At 40.6% G+C, this 14,122-nt stretch overlaps 2 protein-coding genes across 5 annotated transcripts in view; one reads left to right on the plus strand and one right to left on the minus strand.

Annotated features, from left to right (window-relative positions):
- pnpla7b (patatin-like phospholipase domain containing 7b) overlaps positions 1-9,468 on the minus strand; it is a 39,759-nt gene extending 30,291 nt beyond the window's left edge. Inside the window, exons 1-8 of one of the 4 annotated variants that reach the window (XM_036144681.1) lie at positions 9,392-9,468; positions 8,809-9,190; positions 8,574-8,618; positions 7,107-7,181; positions 6,792-6,879; positions 2,864-2,943; positions 444-538; positions 8-148 (exon numbers count right to left, since the gene is read on the minus strand). In XM_036144681.1, the coding sequence (XP_036000574.1) occupies positions 8-148; positions 444-538; positions 2,864-2,943; positions 6,792-6,879; positions 7,107-7,181; positions 8,574-8,618; positions 8,809-8,814 (530 nt within the window). In that variant the 5' untranslated portion in view covers positions 8,815-9,190; positions 9,392-9,468. Of the gene's footprint in view, positions 1-7; positions 149-443; positions 539-2,863; positions 2,944-6,791; positions 6,880-7,106; positions 7,182-8,573; positions 8,619-8,808 lie in introns of all 4 variants that reach the window. The other 3 variants (XM_012849886.3, XM_012849869.3, XM_036144682.1) reach the window with 3 other exon arrangements.
- Positions 9,469-12,588: 3,120 nt separating this feature from the next.
- mrpl41 (mitochondrial ribosomal protein L41) lies at positions 12,589-13,586 on the plus strand. Its single transcript, XM_012849970.3, has 2 exons — positions 12,589-12,713; positions 12,888-13,586. Exon 2 carries the CDS (start codon positions 12,902-12,904, stop codon positions 13,307-13,309), a length of 408 nt encoding a protein of 135 aa, XP_012705424.2. The 5' UTR covers positions 12,589-12,713; positions 12,888-12,901; the 3' UTR covers positions 13,310-13,586.
- The last annotated feature ends 536 nt before the right edge of the window (positions 13,587-14,122 follow it).

Consider the following 14,122-nt stretch of genomic DNA (forward strand, 5'->3'; position numbering starts at 1 on the left):
TACAAACCTCACGTTCTTCAGCATGTACAGCACCTCCGAGGGCAGGTGGGAGTTCTGCACATCGAACTCTGTGAGGTCAGCTTCCAGCAGACAGGGAGGGGGCTCTTTGGGCTGCAGAGTGGGTGGTTCCCTCCGGATGCGCAGAATCCTGACAAGGAGATCAGGAAAATGCTGAAATGAATCACTGAACCAAGTGTCAACAACTGCAAGGCATGGTTAGCGCTAGCAACTTTGGTCCAACTGAACAGCAGAATAAAGATTAAGCTCTTGCTGCTATGATACGATAATTTCTCTACACCTTTGACTCCTAGAAACAGCAGCTTAGCTTTTGAATAAAAGATCTACAGCAAAGAGTCTCATAAAATGGATAAAATCCGACCAGCTCTTCCGTCTGAGAGGTATCAGCCTTTCACCACAACAACAGGTTTGGGAAAAGCTCTCACTTTCGAGCTATGGACAGAACTTTAGTCCTCTTCCTTCCTCTCTGCCGTGAGGCTGAATTTGAGTTAGATGCAGGAGTTGTGGACAATGTCTGAACCTGCAGTGGGAAAAAGTAAACACAGTTATTTACAGATGGCAAACCAAGTTTCACATCAAGACAAAAAAAACGTAATTTTCTGCAAATCAGAAACGTCGTCTTTCAGCGAGCTGCCCGTTTCAGCCTTCAGAGGCAGGGTCGCCTGTTACCCCGAAGTCCAGTCTGTGCTAACTAGCAGACTGATGATGCCTGACATCTTTCTCTTGCCGTGTTAGCAGCGATTAAAGAAGAATGTCCTGCTTAGTGAGACCAGATCTGAAAACAAAGGTTTAATAAAGTTGTTCCAGCTTTATCAGAAAAAAAAACTTCAGAAGGTTATAAAGTTGAACCCTTTTTTATAGTTTATTAGAAAAACTTTATTCAAACTTTTGTGTGAAGTTATATATTGTGTGAGTTCATCTTGGCTGCTGATGCCTTGTCTGTCTAGCAGGGATCTTTGGGTTGGAGCAAAAATGAGTCTGTAGATCAGCAGAAGGCTTTGTCAGCTGTGCGTTTCTTGTGCGACTCACTTTTACAGTGTTGCTTTCCATCCTGCTCCTCTTAGTGTAAAACTGAAAAATAACTCTGGCTAACTTCCCAAAAAAGCTTTCTGAGAATCACCTTTCACTGGCTTGTCCCCATTAAAAAATCATTCCCCAGTCTTTGTAGCAGCATTTATTTTCTTTAACGTAGTTCCTTAATCTTCTCTATGCATCAAAACCTGTTTTATTTTCCGAGCATCGGGTGCAGGTTCCTCATGACATGGGGCGAGCTTCGCAGTTTGACATCTGTGGCGTTGACTGCAGCTCTGCTTTCTTTACGCTTTAAAAAAAGCGTGTTGAATAATGTTCTCACCTTTCAGAATCTGACCCAGACAAACACAGGACACTGTTTCCGTTTGTGGGACAGGAGTGAGAAATGCAGCACAGTCCCATAGAAATCAGGACGCCTGGTCTCACTGATCCAGCTCTCAATGCTTTGAATAAAATGCCTCATATGAAGGAACTGCTGTTAAGAACATTGCAGCTACACACATTTCTGGATGAACAATGGCTTAAGGGTGGGAGACTTGGTGGCAATGAAAAAACTCGGTGGGATGGGGGGGGGGGGGGTCCCTGTCATCCAATGAAGGGGGCTCTACCAAGCATCCCTCCTATGAACAGAGTTCACAACATCATCCAACGGAGAGTTCTCCAAACAAGCCAGACCCAACCTGTGGATGATTTGTGTAACCTCCAGCATGAACATGTTGGACATGTGACCAGGACAATTTATAGATCTGAACCTCATTGTGAAACCTAGGGACCCTTCTCAAAAAGCAGAAGAAATGGAAGCAAGCAAATAGAGATCAACTTTAAACACCAGTAAAGCAAATGGCTCAGAATTTGGCCCTGAAGCGAATATCCATCATATCAGAGAATGTTATACAATTCAGGAAGAAAAACACAATAAATCTGAACCTTTGTCAAGTAATTTGTTAATAAAGAGATGTGACACGTATGGGAGGGTTGTTATTAATGCCACAGAAACTTAAAATGATTAAAAAAAGCATCAAAGAGAAAAATAAACAGCTTCACTACCCAAACTTTTCAGCCATGGCTGTATTTGAACTTTTACAAGGCACCACGTCTCCAGCTGTAACTTTTACCTTTAACAGGTAGGCTAGAGCTCCAAGACTTTGATCAATGGATTGAACCTACTGAACCTCGCCTGATTGTGAGTCAGGGTAATCTGCTTTTGGTACAAGGAGCTGAGAGACATCAATACTACTCAGCTACATCAGTTTGTCAAAATGTATAGTAGGAATTTACAAAGTCTTTCTGGCTTTTAAATGGTCACATTTTCTGACCATTTTCTACTTGGCATAAAAATATAACAGCTTTTCATTCAAATGTGGATATAACTAGGTAGTTTACCAACAAATCCCATGCCCAGAATCACTGTGGGAGTTTATTAAAGGGAAAGTAGGCTAATTTGATGTTTCATTTTACAGGAACACAATCAAAGAGGATGTCTTTTGTATCTCACTTAGGAAGTAGCAATACTGATGGTAGAAGGTTTGCCAGAGAAATTGGTCTTTGTTTTTCCTAAATACAAGCGTCAAAGACGCTCAACTTATTCTCATCATTGTCATCTGATTATCATACTCACAATGACTATAAGCATGTAATGATGGTGGAGATAACAAAGATATCCATTAGACTGAGCAACAACAGAAAGCTATGTGAAAAAATTGAACCCAATCTTAACATTAAAACATTAGGTCCATGATGCCCAAACCGGGGGGGGATGTGCTAAAAGAGTGAGAGAGAGAAAAAAAGAGATCTTGTTTTGGACGATACTAACCTTTCTCATGATCTTTCTGCCGTAGAACATCACCTTGTCCCTCTTTCTGAAGCGGTAGTGAGGAACACCGGCCTCTTCCTCTGAAACAATCAGATGTTCTCAGTGAGCGGGTTCCTGCAGTTTAACTCGAATGTTGTTCTGCTGCTTTAAACAACAGCTAACGGGCTTGGTTCCTGTCCGCATAACCCAAACCAATCATGGAGAACCTCCTTTTTACTTCTTAGTTCTTTAAATTAGGAAACATAATCTATGTTTTTAGTTCAAATTTTAGAGACTTATTCATTATATATATATTCATATTTTAATAATTAACCATTTCTGCACTCAGAGAGATGGAAACGGTCCTAACCTCATCCCTCTCTTCTTCCGGGTTCTCCTATTACAGATCAACAGATGGATGTCAGTGATACCATCGTCAAAACCTTACATCAGAGCAGGTCAAGTTCCCTTGTTTTAAACCTTTCCTTAGACTCTTATAGCTATTGTTCTCTACCCTGCCAGCTATCTGTTCATCACCTTGGATTGTACTTGAACTCATATCTCTACTACTTGCAGCATCCCTGTTTCACTTGTCTTTCCCTAGAAGTACCTCTGGATCCCCTTTAAAATCTTAGACTCAGATCTTCTCCCGGCAACCTGAAAATACCAGACAAAGTCACTCGTCTGAATGAATTTAGCATCGGCTGCTGGCAAAGGAGAGCCGTCGGTTCCAGCTCAAAGTGAGAGTCTAGAGAAGCAAAAACCAACCTTCCTATAATCAAGCCAAGAACAAACACTTTGTCAACTGCTGCTTGTTCAAGCATAACACATTTGGAAGATGTTACCTACATTCGCTATTCCAGAAGAATTCATACCAAACCCAGCACAAGCATTACAAACATTACAAAGCAGAACTGTTGGCTTTATTCCAAATGCTGGATTCATGCTGCCGAGACAGCTGCTGCACAGTTTTAACCAAACATCAGGGCAGAAAATGTGACCCGCTTCGTGAGTTAGAGAAAAGATTAGAAGAAGCCTCATGATTCTTCACAGACAGCCATTTTGAACTTTATGCTTCATACTAATGTTAGCATCAGTGGGTTGCGTTTATGTCTTTAGTTCACATCAGTCTTACTTATCATTTAAGCAGTGGTGGGCACAGTCGCGATAATACGAAAATAGATAATTGCGGCACTAACTTTTTGTTCATCGCATTATCGCTAAGCTAGGTTTAGAAATTGTTTGCCAACTGGTTATTGTCCATTTTATACGGTTTCGATAACTGTAAGTATGATAATGTTCACAACAAGATATTCATCCACCATTTACTTCACATCCAGGCTCTCAATAAACATCCACACAGACTTCTCTACAGCAGCAAAGGTGCGTTCACATCGAACGCAAATCTCGCTGTTTCTTCTACACAGCAATGATGAAGGTAATCTTTATTTATGCTTTTCTAGGTAAAAGTAGCACACATTAAATATATGATATCACTGATGTAACAAGAATAAGCAATCCCTAAAAGTCATGATTTATTTCACATTTGTTAAAGAATGATGATAGAGAGGAAAAATGACCTCCAGAAAAGCTTAGTGCTGTGTTCCGAGCTTCCAGCAGTGTTGCCACGTCAGCTTATTCTCAACGACTTTGGGCTTGTACGTTGATACTGTTTATAAAGGTAGAGGTAATAGAGTTGGTTGCTTGTTTCTTTTGCAATAACTGGTAGCACTGGAGCGGCATCCCGACTTGCACGCAACGCAGGCTTTTAGGTAGTAATACATACGGCCGTACATTGTACGCCCCCTTTACTAAAAATATTTTTAAAAAGCATACACCCTGTTTTTGGGATGCACACCTTTGGTATGCCTTCATCTTTCCCTGAAAACTTTGCTCAATGTTTTAAATTCGCCAATCCGGCCTTCACCGAGCCGCTATTTTGAATCTTCCCTTCAAGTTGCGTGTAATCTCACTCTAAGCTCACATCTCCCAAATCACGAGAGTAGCATGTAATTGGCCATTTTTACGCAGGTGGCCGCTGTTACTGATGGAATATCTAATGTCCCTACGAACAACTTTATTCACGGGAAGAAGCTCACAGCTTGCAGGTAAGCTTGAAACTTTGACAATGTTTAGGAAACCTCATCAAATGCCTGATAACTATAAGGTTTTTTTTGTTGCTTTTTTGGGACAATACTGTCGGCTGAATGGGGAAAAACAACAGCTAAAGTCAATGACTATACTGGGGAGAGGGTGCGATTGGCACTGAATCCGTAGCAAATGTCAAACGGAGGTGACAACTTTTTTCAAGGTTCTTTGAGATATTAGAGTCTTTATTTCCAAAAGATCGATAAGAGTTGTACAAGCTGATGATATGCTGTCTGACTGTGCTCATCAGCAATGCATATAGCAGTCATGTCGCGAACGAGCCGAATGTTTTGATACCAACATTTTTTAAATCAGTTGAAGTATGCGGGAGTAGTTAGACGCAGACGGAATAATAATAATAAAGAAAAACAGTAAAACAATAAGTGAGAACGCTGACTCAGCATTCTCACTGACAATGTCCCGCTCCCTCCTCTCCATTGATCAGCTTGATAGGTTGATCAGGCTAAGCTATGCCAAAATCCATATTGCTGACTTTGACTACAGGACTTTGCTGCCAAAGTCCTGTAGCTACAGGCCCCCAGGCACTTGTAGTTTGTGTTGAAGTCATGACCTCCAGTTGCTTTTACTTTACATCCCAGCCCCCTGGCACTTCTAGTTTTGTTGTTTTAGTATCTGAAGTGAGCTGTAGTACCAGCACAGTCTCTGGCAACTGAAAATCAGCAAGGGACATCTACCTTCAGACCCCAAGGCGCTTCTAATCTTGTTTTAGGCACTACCTCATATCAACTTGAAGAAGAATGTTGCATTACCTCAGTTAATCTTATTGGTGCTTTTTTGATAGAAATAAAAGGGTTATATCTTCTTTAGTTTATCGAGAATTGGCAGCTGACAATGATGTTTGTAGGTGACAATCAACTTTGACCGTTTAGTATAAGAAATAGTTTTAGTGCACTCAGGGTCAGCTGTGTTCTTAACTTCTTATGCTATCAAACACTATATTGTTGTTAGACTAAGACAAAAAAAAGTTCATTGAAGTTGGAAAAGAAAGTGGCAATGCTTTAGTTGGGTTTGTAGAACAAGAAAGTTGCAATACTTAAGATGACATTGTTGAACGAGAAAGTTACACGACCTCAGTAACATTGTATAATTTGCACTTTATTTTGAAGTTTTTTGCAAGTTCCTGCCAGAAGGCTCATTGCGATTATCTATCTAACCGTGACTGTATCTGTAGCTATATAGCTGGTATAATCGCTCTACAACACAACAGCTTGCATAACACACCAGCGTACATGTACTAAGATACGTGAAAATGTGACAATCAAGTTTCAGATATAGATTCAGTACACCCTGTGTCAGCTGCGTTCTTAACAGAGTAGATACACAGAAATGAAAGATGTACCTGAGAGTCCTGGCTACACTTTCTGCTCTGTTGGTTTGCAGATGTTGTTGCAGACTGCTTCAGTTAGTTGTTGTTGTTCAACTTGTTGTATATGTAACAATCAAGTTTCACCATTAGCAGTAAGTTTAAGTTACACTCCCTGTATGTATTAACCTATGAAACATTATGTTGTACCTACAATTTATCTAAAACAGCTATCCCCTCAAACATATAGCACTGTGTGCATATTATGAGTTTGAAAAGCTAACCTCTTGGTTAGCTGTGCCCACCACTGCATAGAACAATGAGGTTGCTTTTCCATTTTCTTCATTTAATGAGTTTTTGTGTTTGTTATAATAGTTCATTACTAAAAAAGCCCATTATATACAATGTAAACTTTAGCATTTGGAAGTGCTACAGCGGTGTAATAGAGCTATAAGGTAAAATTGTAGAGACACTTACTTGATTTTTTATATCTTCTGTACAGAAGCAGCAAAACAACTCCAAGGACAGAGACAGTGGTCACAGCTCCAACCAGCACAAAAATCCACTGTAGAAAAAAAAAAAAAACACACACAACGGATGCTTCTTTAGTAAGACAAAAAATAGACTTTAAACAATCTCAGTGAGGACCAAAACTGTGTCTCTGGATGTCTAACCATACTGTTGATCCAGCAGGGTATTCAGGGCTCTGCAAACTTCACAATGTTAAACATTTCCTTTAAACAGGAAGCTGCAAACAACTTCACCAAATTAGTGTGAAGTCTCACTGCTCACCAAACTGGCCTCCGTCCGTTCCTCTACAAACTGCTCCATCTTGGCTTTGATGTCACTGGTAAAGGGACTCAGGTTCTAAAAGATTCAGCAGAGAAACAAATCCCACAGATGAAATTAACTCAACCTGAGGCGGACTGAGTCTAACAACTCATTTGTAGTATTAATCCTACATGCTTAATAATTTGGGTGAGTGGGCCTAAAAACTGGTTTAACAATGCCACCCCAGGAAGTTGTTCAATATCATGATCAATAATAGTAAAGGAAAAATGTTGTTAAAATACTGTGAAGAGGAAACCTTTTTACTACTTTAGTTTACTAATTTATTTATTTATTTAAGTTAGTTTTGAAGTTAAGTGAAGCCTGTACTTAGCTAATTGTGTAATACCTCTAGCAGCAAACATAGCTTACAAGGATGTTTCACAGCTTGTATTTAGTTGCACTTTGAATTCAGATCAAATCCCAGACAAAATGCTTAAAGTAAAAGCAAGTTTTTATAATAATTTAGAGGGGAAAATTGATAAATTGCATTTGGTATTAAAAAAAATTGGAGATTTAGATTTAGAGAACATGAGGCTACGATGTTTCCAATGCGGACAGACACAAGGTTGGTAGCTTCTGTTGCTAGCGTATTTAGCCGGGTCACTGAACTAATAATGAACAAACCCTACTGGGTTTGGAACTGAGTAGGTGAACAGTTGGTTGGGTTTAAAGTCATTCCCAGATCATTGTTCCACCTTCAGTTCCCTGGTCACTGTTGTCCACCTCAGTCCAAACTGGGTCATATAGACATTTTCTCCTCAGTAACTTTCTTGTAAAACGTTTTTGAAGAAGCAAAGATCAATGTCTTTGAACAACTCTTTGCTTTTTGGGTGCTGATCATATGAGTTCTGCATCATGGTCAGACACATGAATGGCACGCCTTCTTCTCTAACCCAACAACGATCTAAGGTGGCTGTAACGGCAACATAACATTGAAAATAACATGTTGTTTTTCGCACTTTCAAATATGGATTAAAGGTTTCGTAAATCCCAAACAAGGGATTATAAAGGATATATGACTGGGGTAAATACTTTAATTCAGGTTTAATCATTCTAAAGCGATTAAACTTTAAAAAAAAAACAATAAAAGCTTGTTCTGGGCACAACTGTCAGAGAAACACTGCTTAAAATAAAAATAAAAAAGGTAAACCGCTCAGGATGCCCCCAAGTCTGTGCCCCTCCAGGCAGATCATTACCAGCCACTGATTACAGATCATTCATTGTTATTCAAAAAGTGACTAATCAAATCTCCTCTGAGTGCCAGTAAAGGCAGCAGAGTGGTACTTGGGTACCACTTCCATGTAAATCTAGGTCAAACATAAGGCAGTGTTGAATATTTCTGGCCTACATGCTTTTTCTAATTTATAATATCTAAAGTATTGAGAAGAAGAAAGAAATCATGCTAAACGATTTCGAGTGGAGACTTACCGGGTAAACACAGCTTTCCTCCTCCTTGTGGCCCATGGCTGCCTGCTGGAATAAAACAGATCACAGAGAAATAAAGCTGACAGGTTATCACCTGGAGCTCGATCACACAGAAACACGTTCTCCCTCCGTCTTCTACTACAGTGATTTGGATTGTAAGCCGATACACCCTGCTGGGAGCCAAGAGAGAGAGAACTACATAGAGAAGAGGTTGTGGGAAATCTGGGTTAAAGATCACCTCCATTTCTGCGGCTGGCTCCTGAAGTTAAACACGGGGCCCCTCCAGGCTCCGGATAAAGGCCCCAAAGGTCGCACCGTCGGATAAACAGACTAGCGACACATGACTGTCAGCTCGTTGTTTACTCGGTTCTCTGTTCTCCTGTCGTGTCTCGCTCCAACACCTGCAGGTTCTGCTCCGGCTCGGTGCTCAGCTCTGACCGATCCGAACCTGACACGAGACTTTTAAACCCAGGGAAAGCAGCGAAGCGGCACAAACTGGATTTATTCCGCCGAGGAGCCCGGAGAGTCGCGCGGCTGCTGGCCAGGGTCAGAGCCGGTGTTCAGGTGAACGCCTCCGGCCGTCTGACTCCCGCTAACTGGGTCAGAACCGCGCTTCTCATCTAAAGAAAGTTCAGTTTCATGTTATTCTCAGACTGCAGAAGCACTGCCCTCTACGTGACATGCCGTCGACTAACAACAATAACAACTGGGAAATAATGCCAAAAAGTCAGAGAATAAAAACCTGAGTGATGCTAAAGTTAAACTATTGTCTGAAAAAAATCAGTTTCTGACACAACAAAGCAAACCACTTCCATACGTACCGTGCTTTGCTTCAAACTTATTTTGTATACATGCCTTATTATAGAGAGTAAGGCCACGGTAGAGCGGTGTGTGACTTCCTGCCAACCTTTCAAAATAAAACCATACTAGCTAACCCACTGAGCTATATAATACACTGGAGTGCTGATTTTGCCGAAAAACTGAAGTCACTGGCCGCCATCTTGCTACTCCCTACTCTCACAGAATCCCATAGGATTTGCTTGAAACAACAAGCAGTTTTCTGGCTGAGTGAAAACGTTTTACAGGTAATTCTACAGTCAGTGGAAGTACTAACACTATCAACTACTAGGAAATTAGGTGCTGAAATATTTTACATGTTATTCATATTAAATATATATATATGTATATATAAGTATGTGTATATGTATTTATGTATATATATGTATACACATATGTAAATATATGTTTTTGTATATTGTTATTTATATATTTATAAATGTTAAACATATATATTTAAATGAATAAAATGCAAAATATTTCAGCACATGACTTTCTCAGCACTTGATAGTTTTAGAACATAACATAAAAGTATATGGCATTTGACATTTTAAAAGTCTTAAGCCCCCCCTGAACATGAGAAAATCCTCGTTATTCGATGCTGTAGCGCACATATTCCATAGTTACTGGGGGGAAATAGGGAGTACCAATATGGCGGCTGGTGGCTTCAAAGCGACTCGTTCAAACAGACGGTGATTAGCACTCCAGTGTATAATATAGCTCAGTGAGCTAACCCAGCACTTAGCGTTGCTAGTTAGCATTGGTGGTCTCTTGGATGAACAGTGCCCTGGAGGAGTTCCTCCATCTGGCCACGATTTATAAAACTTTTATTGTATTCTAGCTTGTTTACAATAAAAGTTTTAGAAATGTTAAACAGAAGCTGCTTTCTGGACATACGTTTGTTTACGCCTGTTCTTTACACCTCATGACAAATTGAAATGTCCTGAGAAGGAATGGTGGGTTGAAGCCCACCCACCAGGATTAAGTCCCTATTCCACCTTCTGAGATAGTAACAAACCCCATAATCGCTAGGAACTGTAATACGATGGCTAATACCCCAGAACAGACAGCAGCAGCTAAAGCCAAAGATCTTCCAGTGTCCCTTTAATCTGCAAAATACATTGATCAGCAGAATGCGACGCAGATAAAATGTTGAGAATGCTGCACAGCAACTTTGTTTGCCTCTATTTGAAGCACTAAATGTATATGAACAGCCTCAGGCCAAGTATACAGGACATCCCCCACACATCATTCAGGTAAATGTAGTCTGTCAGAGAGCCATCTTTAAGCTCTGAAAAGATGTCTGTGATCTGAGTATATTAGGGGTCTGCAACCTGTGGCTCCAGAGCCGCATGAGGCTCTTTAGACCTTCAGCTTTGGCTCTTAAAAACTTAGACCAAAAATGCGAGGGGAAAAAAATTGGTAAATGTTTCTAAATGTAAAGGTAATTTAAAATTGCTAGTTCTGCAATATATGCATAACATTTCCAGAAAGAAAGAAACTACTAGTCTATAGAATATTTTACTATAGATAAATGAAGTATAATTTTGTCAATAGGTTGCTTTTTCATCATTTTGATGCCATTTGCTATAAAAATCAAATGTCCAATTGAAGAAAATGCATTAAACCTAAACATAAAATACTGTTGGTTAAATAATAACTGTTGATCTTTAATAAATAAAAAAAAGTAAACTAATTTCCTGTAGAATAATATAAAAACAAGCTCTTGTTTCAAACAGATGTGTAACTTTTGCGGCTCTAAACAAAATTAGTTTAGCTGGACCAAGGGCAAAAATGGCTCTGCGGGTTGTAAAGGTTGCTGACCCCTGAACTAGACCGATGTCAACAGACAGAGTGAGCTGCAATAGAATAGTTGTTGCATAGTTTTTGCTGTGATTTGAAGGATGCTTGTGTTTTTACAAATCTCTGCTTTGTGCAGATGAATCGTCAGGTTCAGGTTTGACCACATTGAGTCTTTTATGTAATCCGCTAGAGATGGTCAAAAGTGCTCCCAAGTCTTTTAAAACCCTTCCGTTCTTTGCCAAGTCAGAAGCTGTGACTAAGATGCTAACTTAGAAACAGTGCTATCAGTCAGAGTAAAAACATTTCTTGGACCTCTGCAGCTTGAATTCTTCAAGGATAGAAGTTCAATGATGAAAAACAACATTCTTCATCAATCCGGTTCTAATCATCTCACATTGAGATAGATTGGTTTTGCGGGATGGATCTTTGTCACTGTGTTTTTCACCGTAAATGTTCTTTTGTACTGAAATCTGTCAGTTTGCCTCCCATGTCAGTTGTTTTGCTCGGGGAAAACATTTGATGATATGATGAGTTAATAATTGTTTCCGTGCAATAGTTCAGAACTTAGGCAGTGGAGGAGTTTGTGCTGTTGTAGACATCGTCCACACCTCTCACAGAGAGCAGGGGACACTTACGGACACAGCCCACGTCTCCAGATGTTAGCCAACATGCTTTCCTGAGGGATGCCACAATGCACTCAGCACACTCTTTTGCTTTAATTAAATCATCGTCATCATCCATCATTAACAGTGACCAGGGCCGGATTATCCATAAGGGCCAGTGGGCCAGTACCCAGGGGCACCAACCATGGGGGGGCACCACATGACACATGCTTTAAAAATATGTTTTTCATAAATTGTTATATTATTTACTTGAAATTGTTGAAAGACCATGCATTATTCGTTTTGTGAACACTGATGTCACAATAATAATAAATGATAAATAAATCAAGATTTTTTTGATTTCAACATTTTAAAATGAGATATTTGAATATTGCTCACTGCTCATATGCCTACATGTAGTTGTGTAAGTTAGTAAATAGTAAATTACATTACAGAAATCCCCTTGATTATGTCTGATGTTTTTGACCAAAGGACAGCACGGGTAAGGGGGGGGGCTTTGAGGCCCAGGGGCCCCACATTGTCTTAATACGGGCCTGACAGTGACTATACCTTTTGTTAATGAAAACCCTATTTATTAATTTATTTTTTAAGGTTTAATCACTGACTAAACATCCCCTGGAGCATAGAGTGTTTTTTTAAGAGCATGTTTTCCACACTATATGTGATGAAGGGGTTTATTTTGAAGAACATGTCGTGGTGGTTTCTGAAGTTCAGGCGATACTGGTTCCTAGTTTTACTCAAATTTCCCTCCAATCGCCAACAGCTCGTGCCAGTATCTTGTATTCTAATTGGTGGCGATGTTTGTTTTTGTCGGCCAATCACCGCGCAGTTCATTGGGCGGCCGAACACACACTTGTTCCTGTACTGTGGCGCGTTCAAGGTGAGAAGGCCTTTATGTTTATTGTGATCGCGTTGTGAAAGTTTGTCCGTCTCTCTTTGGGGCATGAACATCAGAGCTCAGCGCGTCGGCGCTTCCTTACCCTTGTCTTCGTGTTGTGTTGCTGCGGAGCTAATGCTAACAGCTGTCCTCTCCTGTTTCCGGATCCAGAACCAGAACCAGCAGGAACCATGGGGGTGCTGTCCACGCTGATGAGGGGTCTGGTCCGCGGCGCGGACAGGATGTCCGAGTTCACCAGTAAGCGCGGGTCCAGGACGCACAACAAGGGCAGAGGCTCCCGGCCCGCAGGCCTGAGGCTCTCCAGCGGGAAGTTCCTGTCCGTCCGGGCCATGATCCCTGAGTTCGTGGTGCCCCATCTGGAGGGATTCAAGCTGAAACCCTACGTCTCGTACCGGTCACCGAGGGGGACGGAACCTCCGCTGACTGCCCAGGGTTTATTTGATCAGGTTGCTACCCCTCAGATCGAGAAGGACTTTGAGGAGGGCGCCTTCAGCAGAGGTCAGCTGGAGAAGTACGGATTTGAACCCACGCAGGAGGGCAAGCTGTTCAAGCTCTACCCTAAGAACTATGTGCGTTAATGTTGGAGGACTGGGGACATCAGCCTTCAACACATGTGGGACTAAAGCTGTCATTTCTAAGAAGTGTTAAATAAAATGTGGAAATAAATTCGATGAGCATCACTGTCCATGGCAGAGGTTATTTACATGTCAGGGTTTAAGTTGGACCGTAAAACAGCTGGTAAAGCTTCAGAAACAACTTCTGGAGGATGTTCATGGTACATTTTGTAGGAAAAACAAATGCCTCAAGTGACCCATTGAACTGGATATTCTGGACACAATAAAATTGTTTATTTAATGTCAATCTTTTTTTCTGGTGAAATAATTTAAAACTGAGTTTCATTTCTAGAATAAATGCAGCTGAGATGGTAAATCTAAAATAGAATGGGGTACAGTTCCAGACCTTCATCCAGGAGGCTCAATGAAAAGAACGGGGCTCTGACATGTCCATAGAAAGGATGGAAAGAGTTTTCATGGGTAGGCTTCATGCTCAGTGTTGATCGTTTAGTTAGCGGTGTCTAAAGGGAAGGAAGAGGTGTTTTATTTTATTTTTGTACACAAAGGTCTGTCAGAGAAATCTGAAAATGGGAAATGCAGAGTCAGCAATAAATGGGCATAAGCATGTAATAACGTATGAATCAGAGTGACAATCATTAATATACTAGGGAAATGGATTGGGCTGAAGAGATGCATTCGTGGAATGTAGACAGATTTCAGGTTTGTGCTGTGATAAAACAGCATTGAACAAGTAGATACTGGAACTTTAGTTTGGTGCTGGCCCAATGAAACGCTTAAAGTTTACTGAAGAAATCTGCACATTCATATATTTTTGGT

The sequence above is a fragment of the Fundulus heteroclitus genome, chromosome 12 (assembly GCF_011125445.2).
Source record: "Fundulus heteroclitus isolate FHET01 chromosome 12, MU-UCD_Fhet_4.1, whole genome shotgun sequence".
Lineage (NCBI taxonomy): Eukaryota > Metazoa > Chordata > Actinopteri > Cyprinodontiformes > Fundulidae > Fundulus > Fundulus heteroclitus.